Source organism: Ursus arctos, unplaced genomic scaffold (genome assembly GCF_023065955.2).
Source record: "Ursus arctos isolate Adak ecotype North America unplaced genomic scaffold, UrsArc2.0 scaffold_14, whole genome shotgun sequence".
Lineage (NCBI taxonomy): Eukaryota > Metazoa > Chordata > Mammalia > Carnivora > Ursidae > Ursus > Ursus arctos.
The window spans coordinates 16,191,655-16,210,612 of NW_026622808.1; the positions used below are offsets into that span (position 1 = coordinate 16,191,655).

At 51.0% G+C, this 18,958-nt stretch overlaps 1 protein-coding gene across 16 annotated transcripts in view; it reads right to left on the reverse strand.

Moving 5' to 3' along the window:
• RANBP3 (RAN binding protein 3) overlaps window positions 1-18,958 on the reverse strand; it is a 54,362-nt gene that overhangs the window by 24,980 nt on the left and 10,424 nt on the right. For 8 of the 16 annotated variants that reach the window (XM_048226684.2, XM_048226690.2, XM_048226689.2 and 5 more), the window contains exon 2: window positions 9,638-9,693. In XM_048226684.2, the coding sequence (XP_048082641.1) occupies window positions 9,638-9,693 (56 nt within the window). Of the gene's footprint in view, window positions 1-3,080; window positions 3,237-3,749; window positions 3,939-9,637; window positions 9,694-18,958 lie in introns of those variants that run through there. The other 8 variants (XM_048226685.2, XM_026481179.4, XM_026481178.4 and 5 more) reach the window with 2 other exon arrangements.

Consider the following 18,958-nt stretch of genomic DNA (forward strand, 5'->3'; position numbering starts at 1 on the left):
AGAGGCCACTCAGGGGTCAGCTGAGAACAATGCCTGGGACACACACAGGGGTGCGCCCTGCAGCTGCAGCTCCTTGGACCCTGGAAGTCTGCATCCAAAGCCACTAACATGGGACTCATGGGAGGAAGACTCTAAGAGCAGGCTTCCAGGATTCCTCTCTGGTGAGGAGGCAGGGCAGAAGCAGGTGTGAAAGTCCCATTTCCTCCTCTGCCTCTTCCCACAGTAGAATCCACCTCTGTGAGTGTCAGGGCTTCGGGATGATACCTAGGTGACACTGGGGTCAGTGCCCATCTGGGACACCATGACGAACATACCCCAAATCAACACTTACACAAGGAGGCAGAAAAGAAAGAAGTCCAAGGAGAACCCTTCAGTTCACAGCCCTGGTGTCAGGAGGCGTGAACGAGTGAACTGTGCCTACAGAAGCTGCAAAGGCCCCACGATGGCGGACGCAGGGGACGCATGGGGAAAATGGCAGGAGCAGTGGCTCGCTCTGCTCAGAGCCACAGGAACCTCGGGGGGAGCTGCTCATTCTGTGAGGTGTGCACATCCTTGCCAAATACAAAATAGGTGGTAACGTCTAACCCAGAATGGGACCCTGGAACTGTAGATGTGGGAAGCTTCAGTTCTTTGTAAAGGATGAAGCAGTGAAAATTTACAATCATTTATCAAGGATTCTGCGCCCCGCGCCCCCAAGCCCTGAAAGAACATGGCTTTCATGAGGCTGCCCGGTGCGGCCTCCAGGAGAACAAAGGTGCTCGGCCAGTCCAGGGGAAGGAATGGGGCTGGACACTGTGTCTCAGACACACAGACACAGGGAGAGTAAACAGGAATGAAAAGCACTCGTGGCCTTCCTGACTTCCCAGAGAAGACCAGAAAATGAGACCACGCCAGACACCCATTTGGTCTGCCTGGGCCTCAGTGATTTCGATATGGGCTGGCTGGTTTTAAAGCCCGCTGTCTGTGGCTGCAGGAAAATGGATGCCCAGGATGAAAAATCAATCAAGGGAGGGGCCTGCTGATTCATCCTGGTCTTTAAATGGACTACTGGCCAATTCCATGCTGTTTATTCTGCTACTGAGGTGACCAGCTCAGAAGTTCTTACCAAAAAGGCAGACACTGAAGAAAGAAAAAGAGCTGTGGCCTCCAAAGGTCTGAATGTTGGGCGGGAGCAGAATGAGGGTCAAATCCCGTGCAGAAGCTGGAAGATGAGGGAAGCTGTCCAGCCAGGGTTCTGGTTCCAGAACCTGTCTAAACTTCCTGGTGGGTCTAATAAACACATTTCAGGCTCCACAGGGCTTTGGCTCTGAGCTTCAGGCCAGGGGACTTAAGCCAGACTCGGAGGAAGCACTAAGAGCTGCCTTTCTCCGGATCAGAGAACTTAATCTGGATATGGTCTGGTCTTCTCCAAGCTGTCTTCTGAGAGCCAGTAAGTCTGATATATAGAGGCTTGTTCCCGGTACTGAGTCTTCGATGGCCAGAGTCTGGGGAGACTGAAAGACGAGCAGGCCCTTTGTAAGCAACAATTCAGTGAGCCACTATTTATTACAAAGAGCTCGAAGCTTTACATTCCCTCGAGGGATCATGCAATAAAGAACAGATTAAACATGATGGGCGAGACTGGCTGGGTAAGGGTGGGTGGTTTCCTGAATTCCAGTGTGGTACGGGACAAGATGGAAATCTGTTTCGATGCAAAAGCAACTAGTCCTAGCTAACCAAAGAAACACCTCAGCCCAAGAGGAAGCTGGGGTCGGGTTCCATCTGCCTTGATTTATGCCCTAATCGACCTAAAAAACGTTTACTTTGCCTTGAACACACCCAGTCACTGAAGAAAGCCAGTTAATGGGAGCCAGTGGCAACAAGCTAGAGTCTTCCATGCTGAGAGCCCAACGGAGAGAGCCCTGGTTGGCTCAGAGCTGTCACCAAATGATGCGACAGTGGCACTGTAAGGGCTTCTGATAGAACTGGGGGTTCCTATAGTTACAAGCACTAAAACCAAATAGCACATGTGTGTGTCATGTGCGCGGCCTTTGCCGCTATGCTGGTACATTCATCAACTGCTCCCCCCAGCCCTGACTTCCTCCCACAGTGACCCACAACCCATCCTGAGGTTCCCTACTATTAACACTTGACCTTGCAGGGCCGGGCTGGGGATGGTTTGAATTTCTTGGGATTAGAGCCTCCGACCCAAAGTCCACAAGAACTGAGAAGTCAAGTCCCACTGGCCAGGCCTCAGAAATCCACATCTGGCCTGGCCACAAGCAGAAGGTAAGACCCCCTACATGCCCCTGGAGGAGCAGCTGCTGTGCCTCAACCTCTGTGACCTACCCGTTTCCTGCTCTCAACTGAAAACCCTCAGCCCCTGGAGTCAGAGGCTGCTCTATAAGCTTGCTGTTCAAACCAGGCAGCCGCAAAAGGCCCTGGAGCCTCTTAGGCAGATCCACATGAAGGTCATCTGTTCTCAGGGAACTGAGAACATGATTTCCTGTGCTTGCAAAGGCCGAAGGCACAATAACTCACAATACCTGACTCACGAGAAGGCTCAGGAGCTGCTTGGCCCCCAACCGAAAAAGGGATCACCTCCTCATTCTTGCTCTGTCAGCTCTAGTACTCTCATGAGGGCTGTGCCCCTAGAACACTTTGGTGTGACTGCCTCCCGGCTGGAATCTTTACTGGGCCCAAACCCACTTGTATGCCATGAGGGACTGACCCTGTCACTCCTACCTGGCAAGTGGTAAAGACTGTTCCTTCTTTTCCCACCACACACGGACTCCTCTCCAACATGTTAAAACTGGCCTCCAACCTCACCTTTGCTCAACATCACTTCTTCCTGTGTGTCCCAGGTTTGGTGGCTGTAACTGAATTTTAATGATTTCCTTGAGAACACAGGGGACTGGTGATGTGACACAAGGGATCACTGAAGTTTGGGACTGTGACGCCCTGGATGGCTGCCCAGTGCCTGGTGTGCACAGCAGGGTCCCTTGTTTCCTTGCCTGAGAGCCATTTTTCCCTGCCATGAGAATGGGGGGGAATAGGTACCCACATGGAGTTTTCAATCCTGAATGTAGGATGATGTTTACCTTTCCCATTTTATCAACCTCCAAACACTCAAGACATTTCTTGTTCTCGAGAGTTCACAATCTTCTCCACCTATAGTCTTCAAAAGCCTTCTCAATACAAAGATAAAGGGCTCAAGGGGTTCCCTCTGGATTCAAAGGAAGAGTCTTTTCTTCTTCCTGCTTTGATTGAAGACAAGCAGTTCACAGCCTAACCACAGTCCAAACACAACTGGTCTTGCAAAGCAGTCTGCCTTAGACACCTCCTCTTCCTCTAGATCAAGGAAGTCGGGGCTTCTGGTGTTTCTAAGACCCTGAACCTGAATGCCCAAATTCAGGGAGAGGAGAAAGAAAAATGGAAGGACGGAGAGGGGGGGGTCGAATTTGATTTGGAAGTTCTACCCCATTATCCAATCCCTCTTTTGACCCCTCATGTTGAGGAAACAGGACTAGCTTCTCGCTATGGGTGTATACATATTCCCCCGTTCAGAAAGTCTCAATGTAAAAGAGGACTCAATCTTTCCTGACTTTTTGGCAGCAAGAATTAAAGGGAGCTACAGAGATCATGACCACCTTTTCAGTTATCATCAGCTGCTTGTGGTTTAGGATCTGGATCTGAGGAACCCGAAGGGAAAGGGGCCGATCTGGGCTGGGACCCCCAGGCTGTGGAGTGCTGGGTGGAGGTGGACTTACCCCTGCCAGTTCTCGCGGGAAAGGAAGAAGCTGGGCTTCAGGAGTGCTGGCTGAAGCGCTAGCGGGGGCAGGAGGCTCTAGGGCATGCTCACCAGCTGACTCGGGGTGACCCGTGCCATGGTGGGGGGCCTCAGCCTCCCCCCGAGGCTCCTCTCCCGAATCCGACAAGTCTTTTTGCTCTGCAGAGGACTGGGAGCAAAAAAGACAATTTTCCTTCAATGTAAATAAAGGCTGCAACATGGGATGGGGGTGGGCAGGGATCAAAGGGCTGGAGACATTCAGACTTGAGCAGCTCCTGCCTGGGAGGATGAGCCAAGAAAGCTGGCACATGCTGTTGTTTTGCTCAACAAAACTGGCCCTCCGGAATGAAAGAACGGAAAATGAACGTGGACTTGGCTGCAGTTTAACTTTGCAGGAGGCCTGGGCCCCCATTTTCAACACAGGCAGCATGGAGCTACCATGTTTATGGGCTGGGAGTGAGGAACAACACTCTTGGTGACCAAAATGGGGGCAGAGCCTCTATCAGAGGGGAACAGGGGTGATTATGTCTCACCGTCCCTAGGGGTTAATGACCCATCTCTGCAAGAATACTGATGAGGGTGGTTGGCCCTCAGCACCATTTCTGTCCACTGAGGTGAGGAAGGCAGGCCTGGAATAGCACACAGCTACAAAACAGGGCATAGAGGGTTCACAGGCTTCTGCATTCTGCTAGAGTGCTTCCAGCCCCTTTCAACTCGTTCTGCTTAAACCTGAGATCAAGGCAACACTTTCTCGCCTCAGTGAGTGCAGATGTGTGGTGACCAAACCAGCTGACAGAGACAGGGAGAGCTGGTTTTGTACCACAGGGGTAGGAGTTCGGCTGGAGAAGGGAGCCCCTTGGTCTAGGATTCTCCCATGTTTACCCCAAACACCTGGGCAACGGTGTATTTAGAAAATAGCCAGGGCAAGAGAAAGCTGGTTCTGGAAGTCTTTGTCCTCAAAAGCACAACATCCCTGGCATCCTTCGAGGTGGTTCCTGGGACTCTGGAGGGCTTCTGTGGACCCAGAGCTCTGTGGCCAAGACTCTTTTCTTGAGAAATGGGTCACAAAGCCGGTGTCCTGGAACAGATGGGCTCTCGTCCCCAAATCTCCTCCTTGGCATCGTCCACAACACAGAGCCATTTCTTTCGCTTTATGAACTAAGTGGCTGCCCTGTCTTTCCACAGACCTGGCCATGTTTCTTCTGAGTGTGAAGTGACTAAAACCTCTTTAGATAGGGCTTGGGGGCTAGTTCTTAAAGGTGATGGATGAAAGGAACTCTGTAAAGAGGATTTAAGAGAACTTCCAAACATTCTGAGGAAGGCAAAAGAAACAAAATGTTAACTCATCGTATATCTAAAAAACCACCAAAATCGATTCTTCCCATCCAGGGGAGATCCACACACACCAAGGCCTTCCTTCTCAAGCTGTTCCTCAAACCTGCTCAGGACATGAAGGTTGGTCCCTGCGCCAACACCCGGTAAGAGAAAATTAAACCCAGAGCTCGGTGGAAAATGGCCTATCTCTAAGTGGAACCACATGGGATTTTCTTTTTTTAACCCTGGTTTTACAGCGTAAATGTTCAAATGCCCTGGTGGCACTGAACTGAAGCCTAAACCAGAGGACTGGAAAGAAACACATGTGCCACTGCAGCATTTTCTACTTGGGTCTGAGTGTTTTGGCTGGACAGGAAAAGCGAGCGCTAGAGAACCAAGACAGGACCTGTAGTTCTTCAACATGTTTGCTAACATCAGACATCAAGATTTTGGTAGCCTTTGACATCATCCTAAAACACATGTGGCTGACAAACCCCAAACAAACACGTGCACACAGGACAGGCTTGTTACATTAACAGTAAGCTTCAAAAGCAGGTCTGAATACACTGTGACAGCGCTTTCAGGGACGCCTTACTTCCTGCTCAACAGCATTTCTGCAACGGCTTTCTGTCCTTCTCCCAAACAGACATCCCCCTGCAAGTGAGACCTCAAAGCCTCACCTGTTCAGATGAATAAACTTTTGGAAGATAAAGTATCTGAAAAAAACAGTCGTCACAGTCCATGAAACCACCACCTTCCAAGAAGATTCAAAATCTCTTCACATCAAAAAGAAAAAAACTGTCTCCATGCAAGGCAGTTACGAAAAAAAGTTTCATTTTTGCTACTAAAACCAGAAATGCGGAAATGCAAGCAGTTCATGAAGAGCGCCCTCTTGAGGAAGCGTGAGAACATGGAAGGAAGGATGGACAAGCGTGCACTGTCAGCCAAGCTCGGGGCCTGGATTTTAGGAGTTAGGACTGGAGTTCAAATCGTCAACCACTCTCTCTAATCGGGAACAACAGGGGGATTTGACAACCTGCCCTGAGACCAATTGATGCCACTGGTGGGCTACTGCCACCAATCTGCAGCCTGCTGTAAATGCAACTTGGGCCTTGGTTGGGAAGGACAGAAAAGGCCACGTATGTGGCTTTGCTAGTGAACAAAAAGGAAAACAAAATGCCTGGGCTGACAGCTTCATTTCTTTCTTGTCGATTTCAAATCTTTTACCTCAATCATGATTCAGTAATAACAGCGGGGCCTGTGGGTGCTCTCCTTGGCAGGGGGGACACAAGCTCTGAAGCATAGCCCACGGGGTGGTTTAGAGATTGTTCACTGAAAAGGGAAGTCAGTGGTCCCACAGCTGATGATGGGACTTCTTGATCTTTGTGGATCAAGAAATGGCTCAAAAAACAGCTATAAGGGACATTTTGGTGAAAACTGGGACGCCATAATTACAGACTATATGTATTGAAGGACATTTCTGACTTCATGATCACTTTCTTAGGAGTGACAGTAGCAGCAGGGCCACAGAGAGGAACGGCCCTAGTCCCAGAAGCCTCCTGCAGAAGGATTTAGGGGAGAAACATCAGATGGGCACCACTCAGAGTCAGGCGCTTCCAGCATTTACGACAAAGATGTCGCTGGTGAAGCCACGTGAGGGACACCCCAAGTGTCCACAGTACCATTCTTTCAGATTCTCTGAGGACCTGAATATTTTCGAAATACGAAGTTGAAGAGAAAAGGAGAAACAAGCCACAGAAGCCTGTATGTCCTGTTTCCCGCTCTGCCTCTGCCACGTGAGGGGCAGACGGGCTGGAAGTGGGCGAGAGACAGGACCGGAAAGAGGCTCAAACTTCCTTTTCTGTCCGAAGCGCCACGGCTGCTCCCTGCAGCTCTGCCTGCCCATCTCCCTTGAAATGGGAAATGGGAAGCCGAGGAGCAACAAAGTTGGCTGTCTCAGCTATGCGGCTTGCTCTCTGCCTCACTTCTGAGCTGTCCTAAGCAGCAGAGGAAGAAAGGAGGATTCCGTCTCCACCTGGCCACTCTCCACCCGACAGCTCAGACAGCAGCCCTCCCGGACAGTTACAGAGGCTCCTCCTCTGTAAACAAGCAGAGCTTCCCTGCGTCCTGCCGGGTGACGTTGTCCCAGAGGCATGACAGGAGCAGAGAGCTGAACTCTGAAGAGCTAGAGATCAGTTATTTTTAGAAGCCCATTTAGAGTTGGCTCAGAGTCAATATTTTGATAAGGACTACATTTGCACATTTTAAGATGATGATGAGCAGTTTCCTAGCTACTCTTCCGATTCAACTTCACCCCAACCTTCTGGAGGTAATACAAGCAAGTTAGCCTTTGAATTACAAGGCAACAGAGAAGAACCACCTCAACTGTGAAAACAGTACTGAAATGGAAATTAGTAATTTAAAAAATACTTTAAATTCGGCCAAAAAATTTTACATTTTAGTGTTTCATCCTGCTGGTTGTCTAAAAGTCTTAGGTTTAAAGAATTATCAATTTTTATCACTTGTTTTAATTCTGGGGTTGGCAAACTTTTTCTGTAAAGGGTCAGCTACTGAATATATTTGACTTTGCGGCCATATGTCTCCATTCAAACTACTTCACTCTGCTGTCACAGTGGGAAAGCAGCCTCGACTGCTGGGCACAGGGCGGGCATGGCTGTGTGCCAACAAAACTTTATTTACAAAAACGGGCGGTGGTGGCAGGCCTTAGTTTGCGGACCCGTTTAAAAGTGGTTCAAAAGATCATAATAAAATTCAAAATTCTAGAAAATCCTGAGAGAACCAACTATGATGTCTAAATCAGAAATTGAACACAGGCATTTCTAAAAGCTAGCAGAAATGCATCAGCCCCTTCACAGTGACTGAAGCTCCAAAGAAAAATGATAAAAATACATGTAATTAAGTTATATGTATTGGTCAGGGCCCATGGGAGAGGAGACCGCAGAGGCTGATGTGTCTTGAAAGTACCACCTGGAAAACCAAAACAAAACAGGAAGAATGTCTCCTCGGGTGTTGATTCTTTCTTTAGCAAAAGAAAAAAAAATTTTTTTTAAAGATTTTATTTATTTATTTGACAGAGAGAAAGACAGCCAGCAAGAGAGGGAACACAAGCAAGGGGAGTGGGAGAAGAAGAGGCAGGCTCCCAGCGGAGGAGCCCAAGGCGGGGCTCAATCCCAGGACTCTGGGATCACACCCTGAGCCAAAGGCAGACCCTTAAGGACTGAACCACCCAGGCGCCCCGTAGCAGAATTAACAATGGGAAAGTTTAATGTGACAGGAAGCCTAGCACATCAGCCCCGGCTAACACAGAAGGTACCCTGCAAGGGGGTACATGTGTGTGTGTGGGGGGGGGCTGGTCAGCCACTTTTCCCTCCTGCCCCCCTGCACATACACACATGCTCTCTTCCTGGCACAGTACCTGAACGCAGTTCAGAACAATGTGGGCCACACAGAAGTCTGGCCTCTCTTCTCAGCCCGAGGGATGGGGTCTAGGAGCAGCAGCTGGGCTGCCAGGAGTCCCAAATCTCCGGACCAGAAGGCCCCAACCTCAGAGTTGGCTACCCTACCGGCAGGCGGGGGGGGGGGGGGGGGGGGGGCGGCGCGGAAATCCACCAGAGCACCTCGACTGTGGATTACATGTCTCCAGAGGGAGATTCTCTCAAATGCTGTTCTTATCAACAAGATACAAACAGATTTCAAAACACACTGAATCCAGCGCGGCACTTTGGTCCCTCACTTTGAAATCTTGCAACGGGTATTACATTGTATCTGCTGTCCTGAGGCAGCTGTGGAAGGGACCATCCGTTTGTTGGACACACACAGTCCTCATAAAAGCTTCAGAAACATCAACCACAGAACATCAACTAACTTTGCACACAACCTCGACCTTCCACACTGTTTGTCAGGGTGGACACAAAATCAAGAACTTCTAGGTAAACAGCAGCACGTGACGTCGGAACGCTACTGCCACGGGGATCAGGACTGTAACAAAGGGCTAGCTCACTGCTACAAGTTAGGCAAGTTATTTCCAACATCAGGGCAACCAAGACATTTAAAATCCAAGAGGGGGAAGCAACGAATAACAAAGAATGGATGGTAAATACATAATGCAAGTCAACTAATAATTACCATAAATGCATTTAGGCCAAGCTGGTTGGGAGTCAGAATCTCCCCCTAAAACCTGTAAAGGTCCTGTCTTCCCCCTTAACAACCATTATTCTCCCCCCTTCCCTCCCCCCTTCCTTCTACCTTTTCTCTCCTATTCTTCCTAATGTACAGTAGTATTTCTAAAATGAAGCATCAGGAATTAGAAAGTAGCTTTCTGCCACTGTGAAAAGCAAGGTTTCTGAGCCCTTTCCACACATGCCTGTCTTAACTTCTCACCACGGTAACTTAAAGCCACAGGACCTTTTCCCTTCAAGCTCCGCGTGGAGGCTTAAAAGATAGAAGCACCTTTGGCCATGTGACCTGGGAGAGCCCTCTGGGAGAAAACAAATCAGAGTAATCATGTGAAGAGAGAACATACCAGCCCCTTACCTTTTGTCCTTTATCCTTCTGAAACACAAAGACGGGCGGAGCAATGGCAGGTTTTTCTGCAAAAAGAAAAATTGGTTTTTTTCCCCCCAACACTATAGTCACACAGTAAACAAAGCTACATTTGTTTGTAATAAGTTAAAAACAAAAAAGCAAATCCAACAGAAAACTAGTAACTCCAAAGAACATCAAATCACTTAGAAAACGGTTTCTTGAAGTGGCTGCGTGGGCGTGTTGTTTGTGAAAATCCGACATCTAATGTTAGGGTATGTGCACTTTTCTGTGTGCATATTATACACCAAGAAAAAGGTTTCAAGACTCACTCAGAACAGCCATGTCCGTGACTGAGCGAGAGCGGTGGGCAGTGCAGCAGGCTGCAGGGCAGCAAAGGTGCTGCCACCATTCAGCGCCACCAACTGTGGCCTTGCGGGAACGAGGCACAGGGATGTCAGATCTCTATGTGGCACCTCCCCAATTCCAAATGCTGGAGACTAGTTTAGGTTTTTAGTCCTTTTTTTTTGAATTTCTAGGCCAGCGGGTCTTGGGGATAACCAGACTGCAGCCTCTGCCCACACAGCTCCTGCTCCTTGGAAAGCTTGCCCTGGCGGAGTCACCTGACGTTCCGCCTGGATCTCTCAGCGACCACCCATTTAAAAAAAGAATGTAAGGAGTTGAGAAAAATCTGAGTCCATCCTGCACAGTTGTTGCTGAGGGAAGAAACCCTCTGAAATGTTCTGTCACATGACGAGCCCAGGGTGGTGCCACCTGTTATTCTCAGACAACCCCATTTGTCTCCTATCCAGGGACAGCCCCATCTACAGCCCTCTGCCACCTGCCCCTGCGTGGATGGCAGCTCAGTGAGCCCCTGCTGCCAGCTGGAGGATTCTGGATGAGAACTACCTTCACCCGTGGGGAAGACCCAGATGCTGCCTGCCTCAATGCCTTGAGGTTGGGTGTGGTGGTTCTGGGTCCACGCATAAATCCTATGCGGTGCACCTGGGGCCCCCTTCAGCATGCAAAGTCCTGAAGCAGACAGTGGATGGGAAGCAAGGGGGATCATGAATTTGGGGAGCACTCAGTCTCGGGAAGCCAAGATTACCAGGAACCTGCACTTATATACAGCTTTACCCAGCAGGCCTGCTCCATGGGAGGGGAGAGGATCTTTGGTTCGTGAGTGCGCTTGTGTGGGGAGCTTGTCAGAGCGGCTAGAGTCAGGGAAATGTCCCTGAGAAGAGGTGGCTGCTGAAGTCCAAAGACAAGAGCCGGGAAGGGAGTGGCAGGTGTGAAAATACAGTAAAAGTGACAGGGAGCCTGGGGGCAGATGACCGCCACGCTAAGGATTCGGGGAAGTACTGTAAAAAGAGTTGGGTTCAGGTTCAAAGAGGGAACAGTCTGGGGAAGGGCGCGACACGGGCAGACCAGTTAGGAGGGAATGGTGAGCACCCACAATAAAGTCAGGGAGGGGAGGAGGTCTGAGGAGAAAGAGGGACAAGACTGAAACAATCAAAAGGACATGGTGCCGCTCCCATCCCATCAGATTCCCACTCCTTGGAGAAGCAGAACACATGCTGGTCTTGACTGCGGGGGAGCAGCCCACTGACGGCGGCCATTCCCTCCGCCGTGCACACGGAAGCCAAGCAGCACCCGAGTCCCTGAGTCTGATTCACTGCGACAGGCCTCGCCACGCACAACCCACAGCGAACACTGGGGTGAACGACCCGTAGGAGACCAAAGTATTACAAGGGAGGACGGTGGGGGACGGAAGGGTCGCCGATGAGGCCTCCGTGATTCCCTAAGCAGCCCTCTCCCCGTACAGGGGCTGGTGCTGCTTGACAAACCCAGATGGAAGAGGGAACGAAAGTGCCTGTGCCAGACAAGAAGTGACAGCAAAGGAATGCAGGAGGCACTCTGGGCAGCAGCGGCTGATCCACCATTCCTACCGCAGGGAATCCCAGAGAGCTTCCGGCCCTGCCCTTCACCCCACAAGCCCAGTAGCCAGGGCTGCAGATCCAGGCCTGAGTCTCACTTCTGCGTTCGACTTCCAGCCAGCTGTGAAGAGTGAAGGCACACGGGAAGGAGCTGGGAGTCTGGGCCAGCCCCCCATTTCTTTAGGGAACCACCCCTCCTTCGCCCCTGGCTCTAGGTCCGAGGAGGAGAGTACTTCATACTCCTGCCCCAGAGGACACCATGGCATGTGACTAAGGCCAAGCCACTGACAGTGAATGAGACTTGGGTCTAGGAATTTTGTTGGAGCTACTGGGAAGGGGGTGCTCTGTTTCTGCTGGGGCTGCAGGGCTGGTAGGAGGTAACTCTGGGGTTGAGAGCAGTCTCACGTCACCAAAAGGGACCTTGGACCAGAGCGGGAAGCAGAGCTGCAGATGAGGGAGGCAACTGAATCCTGGAGACACTGCTAGAAGCCTGGGTCCAGCCAAGCTCAAAGCTAACCCCACCCCCACTGACTGTTCAGTTAAGCCAACGAATGCTGATTTTTGCTTAAGCCTGTCTTAAGTGTTTCTGTCCTTTCTCCAACAACCTCCAGCCTGAGAGGTGAGGCCTAGCCACTGCAGACTTAATTAAACACACACTATACTCTATAGAAGAGAACTTGCCTGGCCTCACAGTGAAGCAGAGACACTTTCTCTCACAGGAGGTACCACCACCAGATATACTCAGTATTTACAGGTTTATCTCTGTCTCCCCTGCTAGGACATCAACTCCATGAGATCGGAGAGCGCCTCGTTCCCCTGGCTGCCCTGTGGTCTAAGAACAGTACTTGGCATTGATAAATACTGGACGGAAGGAGGAGTAAGGGCAAGGGGGTACTGGAGAAATGGATGGAAGGCCACTGAGGAAGGGCGAGAACAGAGGGAGAACCGTTTGGATGGTAGAGGAAGAGCTCTCTTGTGTCGGCTGATCTGCAGGCACCCAGAAGGGGCTGCAGCGATTTGCACAAACGTGAGAGGCCCGGGCTGCCTCTGGGTCCCTGGGGCAGGACAAAGCCACAGGGCAGGGTCCAAGCAGGAGCTGGGAGAGTCCTGTCTGCTGGAGGAACAACGGCACTGCGAGTGGGCTCGGTGCTCAGCTATGGGCAGAGCGAGGCCACAGCAGAGACATGGGGTCTGAGCTCTGAAAGCAGCTTCCTGAAGAACTGGAAACCTGGGTGAGACCCATGCAGTGACTCCCTCACTAACTCCTGGCTGTAGGCCACCACTGCTGTAGTTAAGACCTTCCTTTCTCCACCTCTGCTCTCGTTCCCTTCAGTCCAGCCTCCGCAGAGCAGCCAGAACCACTGGTGTGAGGCGCACATTTTAAACTCAGCACCGCCCTCCCCGACTGGGGTTGGAGCTCCCTCCAACAGGCCACCCCGGCCTGACCCCTGTGGTGCCACTGAAGGGCCCGCGGCCCCCTGCATGCCCTGTGCTTCTGTCCTACTTCTGGCCTTCTGCCCGGAACACGTTCTCACCTTCTCTTCCGGGGCCAACACTCATTCAGGTACGGGCGCGCCGTATCCTTCAGGAAGCTCCCAGTTTGAGCTACACACCTGCCCCCCGTGCCCCCAGGGCTGCTCTTGGCTTCTACTGCGCCCCGGGTCACACCGAAGCTACCTGTCAGCGAGGCTAACAGACCGTGGTTCCGGCATCCCAAACAGCTCCGCGCCCCAGCCCAGCAGCCAGTGCGCACCATGAAGAGCCATCCAATAACCGTTCGGACTAAACCCGCTCTGCAGTCTTCCCACACGTCACATAGCTGCTGTGTGCTCACACACATATTTACTAAGCCCTCATTCTGTGCAAGGCTCTACAGGAAAAATGGGGAACAGGAAGCCGGGGGGAGAAAACCTAAGGGTCAAACACCTGATAAAAAGCAATGGGTGTGTCTGTGCACTTGGCCTGGAGCTTGTGGGGGGTTATGTGTTCACCTCCTCGCTGGCAGCATCTACCCTGGATCGTGAGCCCCAGAAGAACAGGGGTCCTGTTACGTTGACTGCGGTACCTTCAAAGTCGCACACGTAACAGATGCTTCACAGGGAGTCAGAGCTGATGAAATGTCACTGGGACTGGTGAGCTCAGGACCCACCAGGACCCTCAAGATGGATGGTTTGGCGGTCACGACAAACCCAACCACCACACTAACAAAAACGTAGCAGTGAGCTTCCGTCGCTCTCCACCAAAGACACAAAGCATCAGGGTCACAGAGATTTAATTTCCGCTGGGCTCCAGGAGGGCCGAAGTCCGTAAGTTGCAAATTAGCATGGGCGTTACAAAAGGACGAGTGGAGCGCAACCCGTTCTGAGGAGGACTGCCCCACATTCGCCACAGCAGCCTCGCCTGTCTTCTCACCTGGCTCCCACCAAACTGCTTCTGGTTAGGTCACTGGACAAGCAGCCTTCGCTCAGCCAGCCGAAACCCAAGTTTGGGGAATGAATAGGGGACAGAGCAATGAGGCTTCTGTGGCCTGTGTGAACTCCCAGCCCAGCCTGTCTGTCACAAATGAAGGGAAAATTACCACCAGAGATTTCTAGGGAGACCCAGGCCACCGTGAAGACCTAAAACATTAGAATGTTAATTGAATGCCAACTATTTGATCCAGATTCTGTAAATCGGGTGCTTTGTCTTGTCCCTGTGAAATGCTCTTCGATTGAATGAGTTTGTGAAAAAGCAGCCCTCCTGGGGCACTGGCTCAAGACATCTGCATAGTAAGGGTTAAGAAAATCAACAATAAAGAAACAGGTTTAACCAAATGTTCTCTGAAGTTATTTGGCTAGGGAACCCCTCTTTCCTCATCCCTTCCCTAACATGAGGCCTGAGAACTGTATTCTGTGGATGACCGTGGCCAACACTGAAGTGTGAAGTGGGGTGGGATTCAGAGCCAAGGGGCCTCAAACTACAACTCTGCCCCTGGGTGGCATGTGGGAGGTGCTTCGCCCCCATCCCTGCTCCATGGCGCTGCATGCCAAGTCCAAGGTGCCTGTTGCTATATTTAAATCCTCCCTCACCCTCCTCCACGTGCCCCTGCTCAGCTCACACGCTCCAGACGACACCTAGCCCGAGCCCCGTGTGATCCCAGATGCTGATCAGGCCCCAGGTGGGAAAAGTCCCCCAACCCCCAGGCAAATTGCACGGGTGGGGACACTGGCCAGAAGACGAATGGAGTGAGCCCCCATGACATCTGACCCACAGGTTCTGCTCTCCCTCCTGTCTCCTGCCATCCTCCGCCCCACTGTGAGGTACAGGTGCAAAATGGGACAGTCCAGCTGTAATCCCTAAGGACAGGGACTGTCCAGGATCTGGTCTTTTCGGTCCTGGTGATAACATGATAGGACGCCCAGTCGCAAAAAGGCTGCAGGCTTCGGCTCTTGTTTCAAACCTCTGCGAGATGTCTGGAATTTCTCCACACACACACTCGCTAACCCATCTTCACGCAGGCTCTGCTTTTGGAGGCACTGCTGACACAGCCCTGACTGTAGGCACTCTACTCCACCCAGCCGAGCCTGGGAACCACTCCCCCAGCTGCGCATCTTGCCAAGTTCATAGATTCAATCATAATAATCATTCGGCAACTGTAACTTTCTGCAATTCCACACACCCCAGCACCCGCTGCGTGCCAGGCCTCATGCTGGCCTCTCGGGTGTGGTGGTGACATGGAGAGACATGTCCCCTGCCTGCCAAGAGCGGACATTAGTCTTTAGTTGAATGTCGCAATTAGGAGAAGCACAAAAGGGACTCAGAGAGCAGAGCAGGGGCATCCAACATGGTGAGGCTGTGGAAAAGGAGTGGATCCAGGAAGGCTTCTCAAGGGAAGTGCCATCGAAGCAGAAGGACAGCAACATTTAGCCAGGTGACCAGGAATGGGGAATAATAAGGCAGCAGAAAGCAAGGTGCACGGAAGAACTCAAAGAAGGTCAAGGTGACACCTGCTGTGTGCCTGCTACTTTACTAATGCTTGAACATACCAGCTGACTCCAGACCCTCGAGGACAGACAGAAAACAGACCACTGGAGCCCAAGGCCACAAGAGCAGAGGGCACCCGCTCCCTTCGCCGGATCTGAGGTCCTCACAATTACACCTGCAAGGTCTAGTGTAGAAGCTCCTGGAAGATAAGCACCAATCACTCAGGCAGTTCCTTTCTTGATGAAATGAATTAAAGATGGCTCTGAAGAAGGCAGGGGTCCCCGATATGCAGGCTCCCTCCCTACCCCAGGGACCACAGACCATTCTCCCTACCGGGCATGTAAGTCTCTAGGTAGAACCAGGGGACTCCAAGGAGGTAGGCCCTTCTTCTAAAGCAGAACTGAGCTGGAGCCCTGGGACACAGAGCAAGCCCTCAGATGCCTTGGGTTCAGGTGTGGGAAATCCTAGAGACCTCACCCAAAGTAACGTCCATAATTTGGTGTATGACGTCTGTGTTAGGGGGAGGGCCCACAAAATGCCTCCTCAAATAGTGGTAAAGAGGCCCAAAAGGAGGAGGACTTTTAAACAGTCCCACACTTGAGAGAATTAGAACACTAGGCTTCCCGGACCACCCCTATAAGTAGACCAGGGATCAGGACTCAGGGTTTTGTGTCTTTTCTGCCCAGAGACTGACTGGTGGCAAAACCTTAAAAAGAAAAGGACATATGTGTCTACGTCTGAGGCAGCAAGAATGGAAGAAGGAAAGGGGCACTGCAAGAAATGTTTTACATGGAAGCCAGCGTAAGAAGAAGAACCCCTTGGGAGTCGGGTGGTGATGGCCGCTGCCCAGATGTGAGGACAGGAGGTGGAGTCCCTGCTGCCTGCTGCAAGGAAGGGAAGGAGAGCACAGAGCTGGCCTGGACCCCAGAGGGGGCCCCGGGATAGAATAGAATGCTTCTCAACCTCCAGGATAACAGAGGTCTCGGGATCCCGGCTTCAGACCCCTCCCCCAGCCTGTGTCGTGTGACTGACAGCAAGGACATTCCCAAATGGGGTTTCCCCAAGCCGCTGGATGGTTTCTTACACGGGCCAGCAGTCAGCGAGTGTGTATTTATGGGCCGGGCAGGCACTCCATGCTTTATAGGCCTCGTCTCCCTGACTCTTCACAATCACTTTTGTAAAGAGGTCATAACCAATGTCCTGATTTTACAGAAAAGGAAATGGGAGACTCAGAGGGGGCCAGGTCTCCGACTACATCTGAGCTACACTGCCATCCAGGTACAAGTGCCAGAGGGAGAACTTACGACTCCGGTTTGCTTCCCTCCCTATTTCCTGCCCAGCTGGGCCTTGGAGCTGAGATACAGACACTCTTTTCTTCTGAGAAGTAACATCAGGAAGAAAGCAGCTGTCAGTTATCATTCCAGAAAAGCACAAAGGAAACCAGAGGGTGAACAATGAGTTTTGGGGTGGGCTTGAGGCTTTCAAGTCATGTGACTCTGCCTCAGAGAAGGGTGCAATTAGGCCAAGAGCGCATCCTTAAGACTGTCAAGAATGAAGACACATCCCAAGACGTGGACGCTCTACGGTGAAACAAGATGTGCTGTCTCCATCGTTCAAAGGTTTAACCACACAATGCCCTGCAGAACTTATTCAGAATCCAGGCTGAACACACACACACTCTCTCCATGCCGTGGAAGGAGTAAAGTACACTACGGGCAGGCCTGCCCTGCCACAAGTGCGAACACCCCCAGTGGCCGCCTCCAACCTTTGTCTCCGAGGACTGTCCGTTAAACTAAACAGAAGAAACTATGTAGGCCCAGGAAAACACACAGAGAAGCGAATCTGGAATATCTTGGCCTGTTCTGTTTATTCCCCTCCTAAATGATGACTCAAACACCTGCCAGGAAATGGCCCCCATCTGGAAAGCCACTTGGAATTCTTGACCAAAATGTCAGCAAGGTACTTGTGTAAAATGAGCTTTAATCCTGGGCTGATGTGTCTTAATCTTCTTATCTGTGCAAAAAATATGGAAAGCATCTTGGCAACACAAACAACAGTCTGTTAAGACCTGACAACTGCTTTAATCCTACAACACTTACTATCTCAACCCTTCAAGTCATTTCTTTTCTCAGGAATTATTATAAACAGTTCTGTGCAGCAACATAAAGGTGAATTTGTCATTGATGTGTCAACTGTATTCACAAACTAATTCTCTGGTAAAGAATGGAAGTGATCTCAAACATGCTGTTGCTAGGTGATGCCTCTCTTGATCTCAGTGTCCTGAATGCTCAGTGGCCACCCAGCCCAGCTAGTAGAGGGTGGTGGGCCCCTTAATTCCTTTTTCGGTACTCGAGTGTGTTTTTCCCTAGGCAACCCTCAACTGGTCTCAGGGAGATTATAGGGGGCATGGTTTTGGAGATGATAGTATCTTTTATTTTATGCACTTCTTTCTGGAATGCTCTTCATCCTGTCATTACCTTCACCTACTGAAATCAAAGCCACTTTTCAATGCTCTACCTGCTGTGTAGAGCTTCAAACAACAACGGGAGCAACAAGCAACTCACATTTGCTGAACGGTCTTTACTAGACCCAGCGGTAGGTGCTTTAGACACCCAGTCTCATTTAATGTCATCACATCCCTGTGACATACATATTATTTATCAACTCTGATCTGTGAATCATGAAACGAGACGGAGAGGCCTCAGACAGAAGTGCTTTGGTTGAAGTCACAAAGCTGGTAAGTGGCACAGCTGGGACCAGGACCCTAAGTCTGACTTCCGAGCTGGGTGCCTCAGGTCCCCTGAGGTCCCACTAAAGGCCAAGTTCCATTCTGCCTTCTTTACTTCTACACAAATCGGCCCTGCAGTAGAAGCCTCCTATCCTGGCCACACCCCCCCCCCCCCCCCCACTCACCCAGACTATAAGCGGCTGTGACAGAACCTGTGCTTTGGGCACCTCTGTGTCTTGAATCCAAGAGAAACCCCACAAACTTGTTAAATAAATCCTACAAAGTCAGCAATTACACATGAAACTAAGAAAATTCAGGGAGCCAGCTTTGCAGCACTTTTCTGTTCTGCCACTAGGTGGCGCGACATGGACAGAGCTGAGAGGTAAAATCAAAGAAGCTGAAGACTGGGGGAAAGTTCCAGGAAAAACAACGGAAATCCCCCCACAGGAAGGAAATCTAAGGACCACAGAACTTCTGCTGAGGCAGCAGACCAAGACTGATGAAACGCAGGCTCTAGTTTTTGTGGGCATTCAAACTGGTCTCAAACACTTATGGCTGGAATCCCGGGCGACTCAATGGACCTTCCCTGTTCCCTGACAGTCCAACAGGGATGGTGCTACACCCCAGGCAGTTGTAGGGAGGATTAAATGAAATGGTGCATACACAGTGCTTGGGCAGTGGCTAGCATGCAGCAGGAATTCCACC